Below are 20628 nucleotides of genomic sequence, written 5' to 3'. Positions count from 1 at the left end.
TTGATTTTCCATTATGTGAGATCTGTTTGTAATAGGGGAGGAACAGCCGTATGATTGGCGTGGTGAGTCGGCAAACAGAGTGAGTGAGCCCAGGGCACAGAGGGGCAGGCAGGGGCCCTCTTCGGAATATTTGAAGAGTTGTGGATTTTTCCTATATGATGGATTCTATTACTTATAATTAACCTCTATAAAGCTGATCTGTCTGGTTCTAATTTTACTTTTCAAACCTTGATTCTCCCTCAAAACACAGGGTTTGCCTCATACTTTGCCACGATTTGATCTGGTATATCAAAAACAAGTGAAGCCTCCCCAACATGCTCACTCACAGGTATCTTTCACTTGCTTTTGAGTCTCTTAATTTCAACGCTGGAAAATTATCTTCCAAACCATATTTTCCATACAAATGCTTTTTACCCCCCAAACATGGGCTCCTTAAAAATAAAAATATTTTATTCTCTTCCTTTAAATGGTCACAGTTTCTTCCTCACTTTCTTTTCAAAAACAAAAAACAAAAAACAAAACAAAAAAACCCATACCTTTCAATTTCCCTCACAAAGGCATCTTCTCTTTTTGCTGACTCTGTTTCCTCCTCAACATTATAGTGTCACTTGGAATCAGAGACTTCCCTTCAACTGTCCCCTCTTTGTTTCAGAGTTTCTTCATTCATCTCCATCCACAGAAAAGCTTCGATCCATAAAATCTTCGCAACAATACCATTTCCCTTCCAAACCTGGCCCCACGTGGCTGTTATATTCTTCTCATGGATGATTGACTTCTGCTTCGATCGCATTCAGCATCCTCACTCATTCTAATGTTCTAAGAAAGCTTATTCCCCAAATTTTCCTCTGTGTGAGTGCATCCATGTTTGAATGAAATTCTCTGAGGAAATGCACATGAACCACACATCTTCGCACACACAGGACCTGTCCCTTTGTCCCTTAACTTCAGTTATGTCTAAGGCTTGGTTAGGTCAATCTTTTCATCTAGTCTAGGTATTAAGTGTACAGATTTTTTATTTCAATTTCTTTCTAGACCAAGAAAGCCACCACATTTAAAAAAAAAAAATTCTGACATGTTAAAAGCAGGTCAGACCTAGTTTCTCCTGGTCTGTTGTTATCATGTGAAAGTTTCCAAAGATTCCTGGGAATCAGCTTAAATGCAACCCCAGCAAGTCCCTGGCCACATTTCAACACCGAGGAGAGAGCTGGGGGCTGTCTGAGCCGGGTCGCTTCTACTGCGACCTTCACACCATTTTCCTCTCAGGGAATAAGACGATTGGAAGAAATATTAGCAGTAAACTACTTTTCTTCCCTGATCTCTAGGGGAAAAAAAATATATATATATAATATATATATATAAATATATATATATAAAGCCTTTCAAGCTGCTTAAAATATCTAGCTCTCTATCATATGTATTTTCTTGTTTGCCTTAGTCACCATCCTCCACATAGTTTACATGTGGTATTATATCTTTTTACATTTATACTAAACACTGAAAAGCTAACTTGGTTAGACTACTATTTAAATATATAGACAATTTTCTTACTATGATGATTTTAACTATTATTTTATTTTCTTATCAGTTTTTAAAACATACAGAGAATAAATATAATTATCAAGTTCTAAAACTTCGGTTTATTTCACTGGAAAGAGAATGTCATATCGGGGGTAAAACCCAGTTACTCATTTATTTGCTGTGTGACATTGGTTAAATCTTTTCTGAATGTTAATATTACCATCAGCAAAATAAAAAAAAAAAATTACTGAATGGAGTGAATGTAATGAAAACTAAACACGATGATACATGGCAAGGACGTAGCAGTGTCCGAAAGCTATTAGACTAAATGTCCTTTTTCTTTTAACGGACCCTAAATATGATCCATCATATAATCCCACGACATGCCTTATGGCAATCTTGCTCAAGGCCATGATGGGACTGAGTATCAAAAAAGACAGGGAAAAGAGAACTTCGCCCCTCTTCCTCCTGACTGCCGGCTGGAGCTCGAATATCTCACCTCCTCCAACTGCCTCAGCACAGAATCACACTCTGAGCCCTCCTGGGTCTCCAGTTTGCAGATGGCAGATTGTGGCACTTAGCAGTCTTCATAGTCACATGAGCTGATTTCTCATAATAGATTAATATCTCTCTCATTCTCTCTCTCATATATATGTTATATAAATAAATATATTTTCTATCTCTCTGGGTAAATCTAACATAGGTTTTAATATAATTTATTTAATTGTAAATCTATGCAGGGTGGTTTTCAGTAATGGCTGCGTTTCACAACCAGCTTGTAACATTCCTGAAGACTGAGCCATTGGTACTCACGAGCCAGGAGTCGCCATATGCAGCCCATCGCTAACTATAACCTTTGCAGCTCAGGCAGTTTTACTACAAGAAGCCTCTACTGGAGCGTGAAGTGGGGGTTGAGGGGGAACATGTTTAAAGAAATGCTTTTTTCTTGGAGAAATTGGCTGGAAATGTGTATCAGACCCATGGACAGCAGAGATATTGACAAAATGCTGTCTGTCAGGGACATCTGACATGCAGCTTCCACTGTGACTCTGGTAGTGCCAAACCCACCATTAACAGTGACTCGGAAGCAGGAGACAGCCCAGACCGGCAGTCAGGGCTTTCAAGAAAGCCCTTCCTTTCAAAGCCCAAGTTTTCAAAGTGTGTCTAAGTTCCCAGTCTCCCAGAACAAGGATCACTGGAAATTTGAGTAATTTTTGTGAGTAATTGTTAAAAAATATTTAGAGAAAGAAACCTCAGAGAGAAGTCTAGTCCTCTTGTGTGACTGACTTCAAGTCATTTAATTTTAAGCATTAAAAGGAGATGTGACTTTTTTCCCTCATTTCCACACCTAGCACAGATCTACAACAGCTTAAAAATACTGATTTTTGAAAACAACCACACAGAAGTTTGCCGCAAAATTGTATTTTTATTCATCAACATTACAATTCATTAATTCAATAGATGAATAAAGCATTCCTTGATGATTGAATTAAAATGTAAGGAATGCAGACCTCTCAATATTAATATTATATGTGATGGTGAAAGGATTATATATGATAAAATCAAAATGTTTATATTTAATAAATCTTGACATGGTACAGAAAATACCACACTTCTAAGAGCATAGCAAGTAAAAGACAGAGAAGTAATAATGCATGAACCAACGGCTTCACTTAGCAAGTGATTTTATTTTTTTCATGGGCTATAACTGATAAAATGAAAATGGGGTTAAAATAAAAGTCATTTGTAGTTTTACAAGCCTGGAGTAACTCTGCATGTAATTCAGCCATACATTTTAAGGTATTTTGGTCTAGAGCTAATTTCTTTTGTTTTGCAAAGAGCAGAGCTAAGTAACAGCTTCATGATCCTTAAAAATACACTGTAGATCAGGTCTCAGAAAACAGGCAACTTCTCTAAGCATATCTATTCACCTATTGTCTGTACTGGAAAAAGTATAGTAAGGGTAATGACAAATGAAAAGCAAAATACATCTAAGTGCAAAGGTGAAAATACACAAGACTCTGGCATGTTTATATTTCTTGATTCTTGTCCTGGCAGGTAGCAGCTCAGTGAAGTAGATTTTTTCATTCACTTTCTGGTCAAAAGGAAAAAAAAAAGTTTGGAAACCATAGTTAATACGAATTATAAAATGTTATGTAATAATAATAACATTTGAAGAGTTTAAATGATACTAACAACCCATCTGAGACAATATCATTAGCTCCAGTTCACAGGTTAGAAAATTAATTACATAACTTGGCTCAAAGTCCCTCAGCTCATTTTGGACAGAACTAAGAAAAGAATTAAAGTTTCCTGAGGCCAGGTCCAATTTTCCTTCCACAATACAAAATCGCTAATCTTACCCATTAATGGGGTATGCCCACCTATCATTCCAAGCCCCTAAAGAGTTGAATGGATATTTTTTTGAGATGCCATGCTCCAGTCTCTGTGACAGAATTAGAATATGGGCACAGTTTCTAGAATTTCCTGCTGAGTGGATCCCACCAGAGCATGAGCTGTGTAAGTAGTTCCTTATAAATAAATGAGTAGTGTTCCTTGTCTGTGACCTTGCCAGTCCCCTCCTAAGAGAGTGATAGTCGATGGTGTTTGAATCAATTGTTCCTTTTATAACCTCTCTCCAGTTTCAAGTCCAGAAAATATTCAGGAAATAGGGGTAGAGATAACTTCTTCTGTATAATGTATCCTGAGTCCTTCCTCTACTTATGATGTATTGTCGTTATTACCATTTTTAGATTCAAAAAACTTTTTTTCATTGAAACGAATACCATAGTCAATGCAAATAGATTCCCTAGCCCAATTAATATAGGATTGTATAAAACACACACAAAAAATTTCGATTATAGCTTATTGAAACAGTTTAAAAGGAATACAATTTTGTTCATATTTCCCCATCCTCCTCCCCACAGGCGAACATCAGTTTGTTCTCTGTATCTATGAGTTTCTGTTTTGTTTTGTTTGTTCAAAGTAGACTAAGAGGTCCAAACTTCCAGTTATAAAATAAATAAGCCCGTGGATAATAATGTATGTATGGCATAGGGACTATAGTCAATGATATTGTAATAACTTTGCAGGATGCCAGACTAGATTTATCACGAGATCACATTGTATATAAATGTCGAATCACTATATTGTACACCTGAAACTAATATAATATTGTATGTCAACTAACTTTTAATAAAAATAAACAATTAAAAATAAAATAAAAATTTTAGTAAATAAAAAAGGAATAAAACAATAAAATCTTATAATGTGTTCTTCCATGTTATTGATTTCCTGACTGCCTTGCTCTACAACTATCAATTAGCCCCTAACCAAAAATAAAATTTGCTCAACAATCAAATCTTTTTAAAAACAAACTTTTCTTTCTCTTACCTTAGTTCCTATTAAAGTCATCACTACCTAACAGAAATCTATACAATTTTTAGTGCAGATTTCAGCAGTTCTAATCTCCCAGATGACAAATTAGCTATTTTCTCATTAGCATATTAGTATACACACAACCTTGAGTACTTTATGTTTATAATATTTTTGCTTTCCTTTCTGAAATTGTGTCATTTTAAAAATGTGTTTTCAAATGTATTACAGAACACAATGGCACATCTTTCTCAAATCTGAAATAGAAGTGAGAAAATATTTGAGAGCAAAGACAAAAGCTCAAGGTCTCACGTGGTACCTTTAAGAGTATTTTCTCTACAATCAGCTTCCGGCTTTAACTTGCAGGTCCTGGCCTCACAGCAAGCATTCCTGCATTCCTTTAAAGCACACACAATGGGAAAGTGGGTTCAGCATTGTTTTCCCCTGTAGACTATGGACATACAATGCTGGTGCAAGATGGCAATACAATGTTAGTTTTTAAACTCAATTAAGCTGCTTTACAAATTGCAGTGGAAACAACCAAGTTAATAATAGGAAAAAAATGTCAGGAGTAATGAAAAAAACTTTTCAAAAGGCCAAAAATAGAATTACCCAGGAACCCCAGCAAATAAATTTGGCCTAGATGGTATTACATGTAAATTAATTTAAAACTTTAAGGGAGAATATTTCTATACTATTAAAACTGTTTGAACATAGAAGAAAAAATATTTTAAATCTTCATTTTACCAAGCCTACATAATTCTGATAATGAGAACTGGTAATGAATACACACACACACACACACACACACACACACTTCTCATTTATGAATATAAATGCAAAAACTTGAAAAAATTAGTAAAACACCACTTTATTTATATAATAACTTCATTACTACTATGCGTATTTTTTTTTTTTACCAAAAATACAAGGGTGTCTCAACTGTACAGAATAAAGTTATATAATCCATCATACTAGGAGACTAAGGGGAAAAAACAACCAGTATTGTGATAGATGGAAAAAAATTAGTTGGTAAAAACTCAGTGAACTTTATTGAATTTTTCAGGCACATATAAGCAAATTATAATCAGAATTATGTATCATCATGATAAAAAAATCTATCTAATAGCAAAGGCATATCCAATAAAATAAGGAATAAGAATTATTTATAGTCTTTATTTGTATGGAAATTCTGACCAGTGCTATGAGACAAGGAAAAAAATATAAAAGTGTAATAATTGGGAAGTATAAATCACATTCCACTATTTACGTGTGATAAAATTCTTGACCTGGAATAAATAGAGGATCAACTCAAAAATATAGTGGGTGAGTCACTAAGATAGCTAGCTGGTTAAGATAATAATCAAATAACCTAAAAATCAATAATAAATTAGAACCTAAAATAAAGAAGAAAACCTTACACATAGTAATAGCAAAAATGTATACATAGGAAATACTTCAGAATAAGATTCCAAAATGTGCCGGAATCACATGAAGAACTTTATACGTAATCATCCTGAGAGACTTCAAAAGTAAATGGTCTTTTAAGACCATGCTTAATATTGTGAACATGCCAGTGGCCTCTGAAAAAAAATTATATGTCGATGAAGAGTTACCACTAAAGATATTAAAATGCATTGTATAATTACAATCATTAAAAAAGTATAACGTTTGTGTTATAATACTAGACACATAGAATGATCATTTTAAAAACTTAGAAAAAGACCTATATCTGTACATAAAAATAATAAAATGGCAGATTATATCATGGGAAACTGGATTATTTGCTAAAGAATACTCTAAAGTATATAAGCTATGTATGGCATTTGCCTGCTGAAATTAAAAGTACCTAAGATTATGAACAACTTCAATTGTTTCCACCCAATAAATGATCAAGAAAGAATGAGATAAACTTACACTTAATCTATTATAAAGTATCAAATGATTTCTAAAATTCTATCTCATTATAATTATTAGAATATTGGCAATATTCTTCATAAATGATTAAGTTATAATAATAATCTTCTAATGTAATTAAACAGCTTGAAATTTCTAAATAAACTGAGGCACAGAGAGATTATGTGCTTTCCCCTTTTTAACAGAGCCTCTTAACGTAATGGATAAATCTTGAATTGCAGCAGATTTCACCAATTACCAGCTTTTTATCATTGGAACTAGCTACTTAACTTTTCTGATTCTCACTGCTTCTTCTCTAAATTGGGATGAAAGGGAAACCTATTCTGTCAGTTTGTTGTGAGTCATAAAATACATGATGTATATAAAAGCATTTTGGAGATTGGCACATGAACAATCTCTTCAAATATTAGCCTTTTTTTGGTCTTAAAAGTAAAAGAAAATTGCTAAGAAAATAGAATGCTCTCTTTAAAACTTAGTATGGGGTTGCTAGCAAATATTCCATCAGAAAGATTCTTTAGAGTACACTGGTGCCTTGAAGGGTTTAGATTTTATAAATACTAGCAGAATTATATGCTCTGTGTTAGTAACCCATTTTCTACAGGTGCATGTAATTCTTATTTTTCCTCCGTTTTATTTACTGCCTGGTTTACACACTGGCTTGATGAGTGACAAAAATCAGTGCCAAAAACACATATGCAAGTCTACCGTTTACTAAATGCCAAACTTGTGTCTTCAGAATTTTCAAAAGAACATTGTTTCAAGACAGAAAAAGGAAACATGCCATAATCACTCTCTAATGGGTTTTTTAAACTGTGAATATTTTCATACCTGAGAAGAGCCACAATCACATTCTTCTCCCACTTCCAGAAGTTGGTTCCCACATACTGGGTTTGTTATTATATTTGTAGGAACTGGCGCTTGCAGCAGGCACTTTGGTTTTTGAGATAAAATGTATCTTTCAAAACTTGAGCGGCAGGAAGTACTGAAGTCCTTTGGGAATTTTGAACTGTGTCCAGAAGAAAAATCATAAATACCATGATAAATGAATGTGGGAATCTAACTTATCTAACATCATTGCCTGGTTCAGTAGAAATTCTAAATTTAGTTTCTGCTTAGGACTGCACTGTGTTACATGTGGAAGGCGACGGAGCATGCCTGTGAGGCTGGTTGGAAAACCATTTTCCTAGACACTCAGCTGTAGAGCTGGAAGAATTTAAATTTCTGCGTGGATTCAGCACTCTCTAATCGGCGGCACTGATGAGCTTCGCCATTTGTTATTATTAAGAGACGAAAGGTAAGTGATAATAACAATAAACTAGTGAAAGGACATAATTCCAGACTCAGAGGTTCTATGAACGTATTTCTTTTCCTATTCATGAGTATATCAAGGACAAGGTATGTTTTATTCCTTTTTTAAAATCCTAAGTCCTTGCAAAATGGTTGGCATTAGAAGGTAATTAGTAATAACGTAACAAAAGGATTGTTTGGCAATAGGGATAATTATCATCTTAATTAGATACATATTTTTCAAAAATATATTATTTGAAGTTAAAATTATTTGAAGTTAAAATAACATGGTCGCCACACTTAAGCTCTATTTTGGTATTTTTTGGACGTTTCAAATAATGAGCTGGTAAAACTTGTGCATTCAGAGGCTGGAGGGTGAATTAATGGGATACGCAGCCCTTGGTTAAAAAAAAAAAAAAAATGCCTGTCCAACTATATAGACTACACCTGAATTCTTTAAGATTTAAGAAATGTTTCCCCTCCTTGGCTGACAAGGTCTCACCTCAGATATTGATTCATCACACAACTCCCGGAGGGACACTTGGTGTGGTAGGGAACATCAGGCATGCCTAGGACGTGACCCAGCTCATGTGACATCACTCCCACGAGAGCCGTGTTCTTCTTTTTTTTAGCCTGAAAAAAAAATAGAAACATCTATTACTTCTTTTATCATTCAGCGAATTCTTAACTGTTGCCAATGTTCAGTAGTTTGACAGATAAAAAAGTCATTTAGTCTCTTCTCCTGTCGTCAGTTATTGTAAAATGTTGAATAAACATTTGAAATGACTCTCATTAATCCAACCATTGAGTCCGTGCTCTATTAAAAATTTGCTGAACTAATCATAACTTCTCTGTAAACCATGATTAAATTAGTAAATACATTCTTCGTAGGACGTGAAGATATCATACGATGTACTCGAAGGCCTCCAAAACCTGTAGCAATAATGCCTATGACATTGGTAGTACTTGACCATGTCATACCAACATGCAGCTGTCTGAGCTCTCTGGCCGTCAATACTGGGGATGATTAATTTGAAGTTGGCTCAAGCCACAGAGGGGACTTTTATTCCCTTTCTCTTCCAATCTTCCTGTTCTTACACACTAACACCAACTGAGGGGTGCAGCCTTCTGGGAGGACAAATGTAATGAAACATTCTTTTTCACAATCCGAGGAACCTTCAGTGTAATGGGCTACTAGTAGTTTCATTTCTACTTTTATTTACTGCCTCAGCAAGTGTTCATTGTGCTAACTCTATACAAGGCATTATGTTGGTCTTAACAGAGGGTATAGAAGCACAGGAAGCCTTACTATAAGTTTACAAACCTCTATAACAGAAACCGAAGATGAAGAGCATAAGGAATTCGAGGCTGCCATTCCTACACGTCGGTTGCTGAATTCAATTCCACTGTGTGAAAATTACAGGTACATTGTTACAATCTGAGTCTTAGGAACCATTAGTTTTTGCCAATTATGTATTAGATTTCCTTTGTTTGCTGCACCCTTTTTATATTCACTAAGCCCCAGAAAAGCTTCTGTTGTTCCATAGTATTATAATGACCACAGATGGTCACTCCACATCCAAGAGTCCATTTTAGTGATCTGACACAGGTCTCCGATAATCTCACAGGTGAATTGTTAGTGGTAGAACTTAAGGCTCCTGACAACTCATGGGAGGAGATATAATTGAACAGTAATCTCTACCAAGAAACCTTTACAATGACTACCTGCTCTGCCTTCCTTTGCCTGCCCCTGGCCTGAGTGTGCTCACCTGAGTAGCTGAGCATGGTCGTGCACCTTCATTTTCCTCAGATTAGAACGATGCCAGTTCGCAAAGTTGTTAAAAGTGATGCCCGTGTTGGGTACCACCTTTATCTTATCACCATCAGACCATATTTCCATACCAACCAAGGCCACTTGAACATTTATGGTGTTATAAATCTGTGGGAAGAGCATTATTCTTCATAAAAACTTTTGAGATGTCTTTAGTGTTTTTGATCCTCTGCTGACCACAAGTGATGAATAAATATATCCCATCTTGAAAACAAAAATCCTAGAAGTTGCCTTCGATTTTCCCTTGATGTTCATCCTTATCTGCTAAATTTCCCCAAACCACTGACCTTATGCCATTGTGATCCTCCCAACTCCTTATTTGGTGAAACCATAGGAAGGCCCCAGGCTCCCATATGGAAACACATGTTTACAGGACAAATGTCTTACCACATTGAGTAGGTTCATCACATCAAACACAAAACTTCTTATCAAAGTTAGATTCCCCTTATACATGTTATACTGTAAAATACAAAATGCAAAATATAATTAAAACAGCAAATTAAAGTGAGAAGCTGATGGGGCATAGAGGTCCACATGTTGAGAAAAATTGTATATATCAATGTAAATAAGTGTCTATTCATTCCATGTCCACCTTATATACTACTCTGTGTTTCAACTCTGTGTTTCTATTTAAGATGTAAAAATTTTTTGGTTAAAGAAAAATTAAGAATTTATATAAAATTTCAGTGTTATTCATTTTTGCATTGAATAAATCAAATTAACAATGTCGATGTTTTTAAAAAAATTTAATAATATTAAAATTTGATTACAGAGCAATAATTGCTAATTAGAATCACAGATTCTAGCAGTTTTTGTATATATAAATATAATTTATAAAGTATGTATAGTTTTATATCTACTTTATATTTAACTATACAAAGCAGAATTTGTAAAGCAAATACAGCAAAAATTTAATGAAATATTTTAATAACTTGTTCCTTTTTTTGTTTGTTTTTAAATATTGTAGTTGACTTCCTGTAGTTATCTGGTTTTAAGTATATTTTCAATATCTGAATATTTTGGTAGCAGATGGATTTTAAAGTAGTGGGTGAGTGAAAACTATTGCTAGCAAGGCATGTTGAACAGAGAAAACAATCAGGTGAACAGGCTAGAATAGTTTATAGCTTGTATTCTCTTGATAAGAAAACTTAAAAGTTGCCTTAGCTGGCTAAAACCACGCATATTCATACTCACGAAAGCATTATCCAGCACCAAAAAGAGATCAATGTATTTTTCAGCTCGAAGAAAGTCTTCTTGCTTTACAAAGTGTAAAAGAACATTGTTAATAATTATCTTCAACCTAAAAGATTAAAAAGCTTACAAAAAGATTCTTTTTTTTTCTTCAGAGAGAAATTAAATTGAAGGATAAGTAAATATCCTGGTTTTACCTTTATCTATACCAGTCATTGCTGAGCACACCAGTTTGTCATACATCATCGCTAAGACAATTGAATAAATATGACATCGGAATGCTACACTTACCTCTGGGCTTATGAGTGACCTAGAGGCTCGAATAAGGCTGTATTTCCTGCCAACATTTCTTACACCACAGGTGTGATTAGCTGAGTCTAGCTCCTGGTTGTCTGTGAGAACAGCATGTTCTTCTTGGTCTGTGCTTTTCAGAGGCTTTATCATATACCTTTGATTGTGATGTGTGAAGTATCCCCTGTGAGATTCAGAGATTCATGTTTGGGAATTCTTTGTCACAGGGTCACACATACTGACCAGAATAGAATGACACCTCTTCCTCCATCCCAAGCTCATACATACAGTTTTTCTTCATAGGCTTTTGGCTAACTTTTGCTAATATGAGTTCTAATCAGTATTTATCAATACTAAAATGGAGCTTACATAATTTACTCAGAGAATTATGAAGAATTACTAAGATGAAGCTACCTTCAAAGGATTGAAAATTTATAGCATGAGCTCAATAAATATTTGTCCTTAGTTTATACATTTAGCAAATATCTCTTGGCAAGGAATAAAATGAAAAACAAAGTAAAAGAGTATGTAGATTTTAAGAATCCCAGAGGAGAGAAAGAATGATGAGCAAATCAGCCAAAGGAACAGTTTGGAATCAGTAGCTTAGAGAATTTCTCTTCTTAGTAAAATAATCGATTCAGAAATATAAAGTGAATCCATATAATGGAATATTACAAAGCCAACACAATCATTAAAAATTACATCTATGAGGTATTTTATAATATGGGAAAAGGCTTATAATGTCATGTGGCACAAACCATGTCGAAAGAACAATTATGTATATTTTATTTCATATTTCAACCATGTATCGGATATATTTGTCTATATGCATACAAGCCAGTGAACATAATAAAATGTTAATAAGAAATCATGCAGAGGTAAAATTTCATGGTGATTATTTTTTTATTTGTGCTTTTTTTTTTTTTTAACTTTCCAAACTTTCCCTTATTGGCAAGAATTACCTTTGTAAAGAGACATACCACATACACGCACATACACAACTTTAAAAAATTGCATTTCACCATTTCAATTTCAGGGTAGAATTCTTAAGAAAATAAAAAAGAATGTTTTCGAGAGTAGGGTGAATAAATGTGGAAATGGATCCAGTTATTGAGGTCCAGAGTGTAGCATTTTGTTTATTCTTAGGACTGATTTCTCCTGGAGAAGCAGATTATGAAATGATTATAAGAGTGATACTTTATGTTAACCACATATATTCAGCATTTTATAGACAGAGGAAATTTTAGCAAGATAATAAGACATTATGTCCAGGAAGACTCATTCTGTGTAACAAAATGGTGCTTAATGTTTAATATTTTGAGAAGTAGTTCTTACCTCAACCCATTACATGTACTAATGCTGGCGACAGAATTCTTTTCATTCAGGATATATCCTTTATAGTAGCACTGTTCCTAAGGTTGGGAAATAGGAAAAAAAAATAACTACAAGAATAAATGTATCACAGTAACAGTAAAAGCCGTTATCTTGAATATATATGAAAATTCTTCGAGTAGTGGCTGTAGCCAGAGCAGTTCCCAGAAAAGAAAATCAGGAGAACTTCAGAGATTTTAGGAACTGCTCCCCAACGGACCATGGAAAGTCTCCATATTAGATGGCTGAGCTGTCTTTCTGGCACTAATTTGCGCTAAACTCCAGGGGCGCTGAGCCTAAGTGGACACCTAAGTGGGCATCTAAGAAGTAGCCAGCTCCCCTGGGATCTCCAGTACTCTGAAGAGCTCTCGGATTTGACTCTCTTGTGCTGAGTCCCTAAGACACTACCCATCACATATCCATAAAATGCAGTATACACTTTTCTAGATTCTAGAGTTCTCAAGAGGCTGTGCTACTGCTTGCAGGCCTCTCATATTAACTGGTCCCATTCACCACTCTAATTGGTATGTCGGTGGAAATTTTTTTAACAGTACCAAAAACCCAGAGAATTTGTCTACAACTAGAAATTCAGACATGGTAGGTGTTCTATAAAAGCAAACTAGGGGGTCACTTGTCTAGAATGATCTAAGAAAGCTAATAACTAACCTCTTGTTCAAAATAAACTGACTTGTCTCAGAGTCTGAAATTCCGTCCATGTTTTTTTTTTTTTCTTTTGGAAGAAACGATATTATCATAAACATTTTCTAATAGAAGAGTTGGAGAGGTATCAGATTAAAATATCATCAGCCATTCACACTTGAGAATGAATTAATTTATCAGATACTTTCCTTGGAGGTCAATGTTAGCAAAACTCCAGATATTCATGAGATGAGAGTTTGGATGAGAGAAGGAAACAAAGAGCCATTTTGTGGCAGAAGTCTGTTTTTTACACAGACGTACATTTTTAGGATGCCACAGAGGTAGCTCTGAGAGACTCCCTCAGCTTGGTAACACTCCATGATTCAGCCTTTTTGTTTTCTCTTTCTGTTCTTCCTTTGACCTTGATTCTCTGTCTGATATCTAGGCCTCGACATTACCTAGAGGGTGATAGTTTAACTAGATATATTAATTAAATTATTGATATTTCATTGCTGACCTTAGGACAAATGCATGTATCATCAGAAAACAGTAAATAGTGACATGATATTTCAAGTACTATAGGGAAGACTATTTCTAATTTATTGATAAGATGGCCTAGGGAAAAGTGGACTTTCAGTTGCTCCTAAAAATGTAATATCTGAAAGCTTCTTACCTTTTGAAAAAGCTGACTATGATTTTTTAATCTGTTGTCTCATTGGTTATAGATGAGCGCCTTGTTTTGAAGTTCTTAAAAATGTTTTAAAGTTGTTCTTGGACCTATGATCTTATCATGTAAGTGGCAGATCTCAAGAAGATCCCACCTACCATGTTCTGAGGGCGTGAGGTGATCTCCTCTCCTCTGGGTGAGTAATGTGTTTCAGTGTAGCCTGGGCCCAGGAGATGCCTGTGGAGGCAGAAAGTTGCACAATGCACTCACTGTGGTACTAAAGACACGTGTTCTCGATATGATTTCCAGATCTAAAGGAATGACAATGTCTATAATGAGAATGAGCTGACATTCTGACTCATTGATCCTCTTCTGACACTGGAACTCTGCTGCTGAAAATGCATATCAAAGCATTAGCTATACCTATTGGATCTGAGGAAAGAAATGCCCTCAGCTACTTTTTAGCTGCAGATTCCCTATCTGCAAATGGGTTATTTTGAGATTCTTTGCACCAAGAACATAGCCTCCACAGTGTTTCTGAAGGGTGCATCAAGGACCATAGAGTCCAGAGAGAAGTTAACTAACTGTTACAGAACTGAGGGGAACCCCATTCCCTGAGATCTATTTCAAGGCTGTGTGCCCTGAATGATCCTTGAACAGATGTTATTATAAGTAATAGAAAGTCACATCAAAAGTTTGAGCTTATCTGGGTAAAAACCATTTTTATTAAATTCCAAGAAGCATCAAGGAAAAAAGCTCTTTTTTATTTTACACTTTGCATATAAAATATGCATATACACTTTGCATATTTTTTTCCTAAAAAAGCATCAACCGTCTTAGATAATATTAGCACAAACTAAACTTAATGTCTTTTATCTCATGTTACACTTACAGTGTCTCAAGACTTATTTTTCCATATTCCTTTAATATATTCCAGTGATTAAACTTTCAGGAAGTACAACTTACTTGATTTTTTGTAAGCAAAGAATGACTTCTTCTCCATTTAATATAATCTGATACTGAAGTTCAGGTTCGTATCTTTCCTAAAAATATTTAATGATATTATAATATCAATTTATATTTCTGAGTCTTTCTAAAATTATTATAATATAATGATATATGTAGTATATATAGAATAATTATGAATATATGTAAAATAAAACAGCTCTCTTATGCCTTTAAAATATGTAAAATAAAACATAAGTCATATATTTAGTTGGATTTCCAAAAAGTACAATAACATGGTAGCAATACTGGAAGATTAAACTCTAATATGTAAGCTAGGGGCTAATCATTTGCCTAATATACAATATACAGTCTTGTGTATCCTAAGGAATCACTAATGGGATAATAATAAGGTATATAATTTTATCATGTTAAAAACAAACCAAATATATTTTTAAAAAAACGACCAAAAATCTACTAAGAATTAAATAAAGTAAAAATTATAAAATGAGGAAAATATTGGCAACATTGTATGAGATAATATTGAATTCTCCTTTATAAACAAAAAATGGCCAAGGAAAAGACAATTCAAAAAATTCAAAATTCAAAAAATTTTGAGGGGACAGGGGTAAAGGTAAGGAGAAGACGTGAGTTTAGTGAACTTGATAAAGAACTTCTTCAAAAACGGCTGCCTTTCCTATGAGTCTCCTACCCCTCACCGAAAAAATAAAAAACAAACAAAACCTTGAAGAAATGTCCAAACCGTTATATTCTTTCTGATTAAGTGGGCAGTTAACTTTCTTTCTGCTGCTTAATTGTAAAAGCTCTCTGAGAAATCCTATGGTCTCTCCTAGACAAAGGGGGAGATATATATATGAGCTTCAGGACTAAGCTGTTAGATTATTTAATAATACTTTTTTCAATTACAGGGATACAATATTATATTAGTTTCAGGTTACGATATAGTTATTAGACATTTATATAATCTACAAGTGATCACCCCTATAAGAACTACTAGATGTTGACTGTGACATCACTTCTATTAGTTAAAAGTCTCTTTACTGTCTCAAGATAATTGTAAAATCTTTTGTCATTCACATCACTTACCTCTTTGGCAAGCTTCTCTGTCTGGTTGGTCTGTATCTCTCTTTTTTGTACAATGTGTAGTTTTTTAGGATGAACTACTTCACAAAGTTTTACTTCAGGTGTTTGCTTTATGGCTATTGCTAGAGAAAGAGAGATAATATTGATATTGTTTTTGGTTGGCCTGGTTTGTTGAAATGGCACAAAAACTGAATTCCCGTGGAGAAGGTAAACATTAAGAAGAACAAATTCTTCCTTCTACTTAAATTTTGATAGCAGATACTTTTTTTTTTTTTTTTTTTTTTTTGCTCTCCATTCTCTCCCCACCCCATTCTGGAAAGACATCATGATGATGAAAACAGTTCTTTAGATGATCTCCCAATATGTGTAAACTCTGGGCCACCATGCCCATAAAAGGCATGTCTTGGATTAGAATAAAGATTATGGGAGCCAGGAAATACTCCTGTAGTTATCCAGTTCCTTCTTCCTCTATAGTCCTCCTCCAAATTGTGAATTTTCTCTCATTTTTCCCAGAGATCTCTGATTTTTCTTTCTCTCTTTCTCTCTGTGATGCAATCTCTTACTTCACCCTCCAAAAATCAAAATTTTTATCTACAGACAATACTTTGGTCTTAGGAAAGATTCTACTATGTTATTTTATTTCTCATTATAACAATAAACCATTATATTCTTTTTCTCATTGGAATTTGCCCTCAAAAACTTTAGATTCATAGGAAATAAAGTTTTGTGATCCTCTGTTGGAATATTTTAAAGCATCAGAGAACAAGTAAAAAAAATGTCTATAGACTAAATGTTCTTGATGCACTTGAAATTGCATTGCATAGGTATTTTTCTATTTTGCTTGCATATAGGAAAATAATTCATATTGGAGCAAAAATATGTGGCCTTAATTCCTAGCTAAATGACCTTGTAAAGGCCATTTTACCTTTTTTTCAGTTCACTTATCTAAAATAAAGGTTGGTGTAAAAATTGAATAGTATAAAATATGTAAATTATTTAACACCAGTCTAGGAAGATGGCATATCTAAAATGGATATATACTTCATCCATTTTTTCTTTTAATTGTTCAATCATCCATATAAGGTCGTCTCATTTTTAAATGTTCTCATTTCGACAGATCGATGTCTCTGCTTGGAGACAGTTTCCCACTCAGTGTGACATTCAGTGCGACCTTCAGAACACCAAACAATTCTATACCTAAAGGGAAATACTAAAGCAGAAAATCTCTCCTTGTAAACCCTGCTGTGATGCTGTCCTGAGAAGGATTCATTACATACAAAAAAAGAAATTTATAAATATATTACTAAAAGTTCTTTATCAAAAAGGAATATGAATACCATTAAGTGGAAAGAATTATGGGGCTGATATTAAAGTAAATTTTAATAATTTTTAGTCTCAATTCTAGTACTATTTGGTCAATTAATTTTTAATTTTGTATAATAATGCGATGCTGTCTAACTTAACTCTGATTTTACTTAAGAACCATCCTTGTCATCCACCCTAATGAAACCTTTGGATAAACTGTGTCCTCAGATAAATGACTGTCTTTATATGGAGTAGAAAGTATCAATTCTACTCAAGGTAACATTGGAGATGGTTAGAAAATTCTTGAATTCTAGTCTAAAAGGTGATTTTCTGGTGTCATTAGGGTCTGTGTACTTTATAAAATAAAATGATAGCACGTAGCACTTATAGAATTATTGAATGAGGGATAAAATTTCAGAGACATCTTAACTAAATTATTAGGCCAATCTCAATGCCTTGACTGTTATACAAGCAACCTGTCAAGTAACCTTTCTTAAGGTTCTTTAAAAAATGCATTAAATAATTTGACTTTTATATAAAAAGTCAACACATTAGTGCTTACCTTCAGTTTGTACGATGAGCCAGACGAAAGAAAGCAGGACCACAGACATGTTGGCGACTGCAGGTAGCTGGCTGAGGCATCCCACACAGCAGGAAGAGGTGGTCTCTCCAGCTATTTATCTTCCAGTTTTATCTTCCCCCTACTTCTTTTTACATGTTGAGAAATAAAATTCTCAAACCTTATTTTTGAGATTGGGGAATGTTTCCTAATGGTGTTGGGAAACTTCCAAGTAACTGCAGTGTCAAGATCATGAGAATGTTCCTCATCAATGAGAGATGTTTATGTCTGTGGTTACAGCCTGCTAAGGAATCACTGCTGGACAGCTGTTGGGCCTGGTGCTCCTACAACAGAGGGAAAGTACAACTGGACTTAGATGCCCATGTATATATTTGCATACATCACTACTGCTGTTCAGTAACCTTACAGAAATTGATCTACAAAGTTAGAAAAGATATGAGTGGTCCGTACATATTTAGAGAAATTCTTTGGCACAGAGAACAAACATCCATAAAACAAGTACCATGCGAAGTCTTACTAGCTAGCATATCATAATCTCTCTGACTCTCGGTCTCTTTTTCTGTAAAAAGGGGATGATGATAGCAATACCTACTTCAAGCTTCTTATAAAATTCATGTAAAATAACATATACACATGTACATACACACATGGAACTATAAAGAAATGCGCAAATGCAAATTCTCTTAGTCTCAAAGAAACAATACTGCATATGAAGTATATTTGAAGTGTACTTCTATGAGCTCTACTGGAGGAAAATAACTATATTTTTCTAATTACAAAAATACATTTTCATGGTCATAAATACCAAAACTTGATCACCCAAAGGCCCAACATTAAGAAATGACTTTTGTTAACATTTTGATAATTTATCTCATTTCTATGCACTAATAAAAGATAAAAAATAAAACAAAATTAAATTTTATGAATTTTAGCTCTTATTGTATAAAGGGAACCTATTTTTTCCATGGCTTTATGACATAAGTATTTTCATGTTGAATATTAAGATGTTATTTTAATGACTTTAGAATTTTGCTTTGTATGATCTGTTAAGTATATCTTTGTATATATCTTTGATTGTATTTCTTTTTTTGTTTTTGTTTTTGGATAAGTTACTAGAAATGGTATTATTTAGTTCAAAGAGGTAAAGAATTAATGCCAAATTACGTTTCCATTTATAGAGTTTTCCCAATCTAAAAACATCTCTTTAACTACTGAGCATATTTTTACTGATATATTTGGAAATTTGCTAGCATCTGATTGTAAGTTGTATGGCTATCTGTCTATTTCTAAGTTGTTGTTATTATTGGTGTTGTTCTACGTTATTTTGAGTCAGTTGCATTTTCTCCATAATTTTATATTTATTTTGTTGGTCCAAAAGATCAACGTTCTACATCATTTATAGTGGTTATCATTAAATGTTGACAAAATCTAACCTTAATTAACATCTCTACCATCAAATGATGAAAGACTCTGGAACAGTTTAACTCCTATCGGCATCTCCCCTTTGCCACATGTTTTGTTGTTGTCACATATTTTGGTTCTACTATGATTTTGACCCCCAAGTTAGTCATTATCATTATTTTGTGTTCTATGCAGATGATCTATGTGGAATCATTTGCGTGTATACCACCTTCTTTGCTCACAGGTCCTTTAAGTATCAGTACTTTTTAAAAAATAAATTTGCTTTATGAAACATATTTTTTAATAAATCCTTTATTAAAGTTTTCTTGAAGTAAGTACTTCTATGTGTTTTTATTTTCTGAGAGTATATTTATTTCACCCTATTCTTTAATGGTAGATTAACAGGGAATACAGTTTGGGGATAACAATATCTCTCAGCATTTGGGAGCTCTTTTATTATCTCTTGGCGACTATTGTTTTTGTTGAAAATTCTGCTTTTGGCCTATTAACTAGAAATTAATTTTACTTATTAATTATACAACTGGTGTAAGATAAGTTAAATATTTATTGAGATCATGTTAAATTTGAGTTTATACTAAATTGACGTTAGTTTATATTAAGTTAATATCATTTCTGGGCATTCCAAGATGGCCCTTGATACTACCTTTACTATTGAGATATTTCTTATTAAGGTATTTCTTAATAAGATAAGTCTAATAATTGAGATAAACCTACAGATACAGTTTATGAAAACAGTAAACATTATGATTGAGGTTTATGCATCATATTCAAGTAGATTTTAGATGCATGTCATTTGGGGAGTAGAGAGAGTCAGATAATAGATACATATCATCTGGGGAATAGAGTCAGCTGGAAAAGAAATAGGAAAATTGGTATTCTGGTGAGAAAAAAATTGTATGAGGAAAGCCATGAGGTATGTAGAAAATCACAATATGTTTGTAGATCTATGATGTGTTTTCCATAATTTGCATATAACATAAGATTAAGAAGTACAAATAGTTAGTTACAAAACAGACATGGAGATATAAATTGTAGCATAAGAAAAATAGTTAATAATGTTGTAATAAATACATAAGGGGTAATAACTTTGTGAGTTATATAGATCTCTAATCACTATGCTGTGCGACTGAAACTAATATATTACTCTGTGGCAATTATAATTTAAAAACTCATTGAATTGTAAAA

The 20628-nt window shown here is 33.7% G+C and overlaps 1 protein-coding gene across 1 annotated transcript; it reads right to left on the bottom strand.

The window, feature by feature from the left end:
• Positions 1-3056: 3056 nt before the first annotated feature.
• On the bottom strand, positions 3057-18198 carry ADAMDEC1 (ADAM like decysin 1). Its single transcript, XM_016148175.2, has 14 exons — positions 18004-18198; positions 16140-16258; positions 15054-15130; positions 14246-14324; positions 12746-12822; positions 11411-11594; positions 11123-11185; positions 10316-10387; positions 9867-10036; positions 9422-9503; positions 8600-8730; positions 7639-7816; positions 5213-5291; positions 3057-3613 (listed from the first exon to the last, which is right to left on the bottom strand). The coding sequence occupies exons 1-14, from the start codon at positions 18050-18052 to the stop codon at positions 3603-3605; spliced, it is 1371 nt and encodes a 456-aa protein (XP_016003661.2). The 5' UTR covers positions 18053-18198; the 3' UTR covers positions 3057-3602.
• Between the last annotated feature and the right edge of the window lie 2430 nt (positions 18199-20628).

This window comes from Rousettus aegyptiacus, unplaced genomic scaffold, assembly GCF_014176215.1.
Source record: "Rousettus aegyptiacus isolate mRouAeg1 unplaced genomic scaffold, mRouAeg1.p scaffold_m13_p_16, whole genome shotgun sequence".
Lineage (NCBI taxonomy): Eukaryota > Metazoa > Chordata > Mammalia > Chiroptera > Pteropodidae > Rousettus > Rousettus aegyptiacus.
Note: the sequence above shows the minus strand (reverse complement) of the source record. Positions and strands in the feature narration are given on the sequence as shown.

What these genes read in the sequence shown, in the direction of transcription:
- ADAMDEC1 (XM_016148175.2), bottom strand. Translation starts at nt 18,052, where the DNA reads ATGTCTGTGGTCCTGCTTTCTTTCGTCTGGCTCATCGTACAAACTGAA. An exon ending in CCTCACGCCCTCAGAACATG is followed by an intron (nt 12,823 to 14,245) that starts GTAGGTGGGATC and finishes TCCCAACCTTAG; the next exon opens with GAACAGTGCTACTATAAAGG. An exon ending in GGTCACTCATAAGCCCAGAG is followed by an intron (nt 11,186 to 11,410) that starts GTAAGTGTAGCA and finishes CACTTTGTAAAG; the next exon opens with CAAGAAGACTTTCTTCGAGC.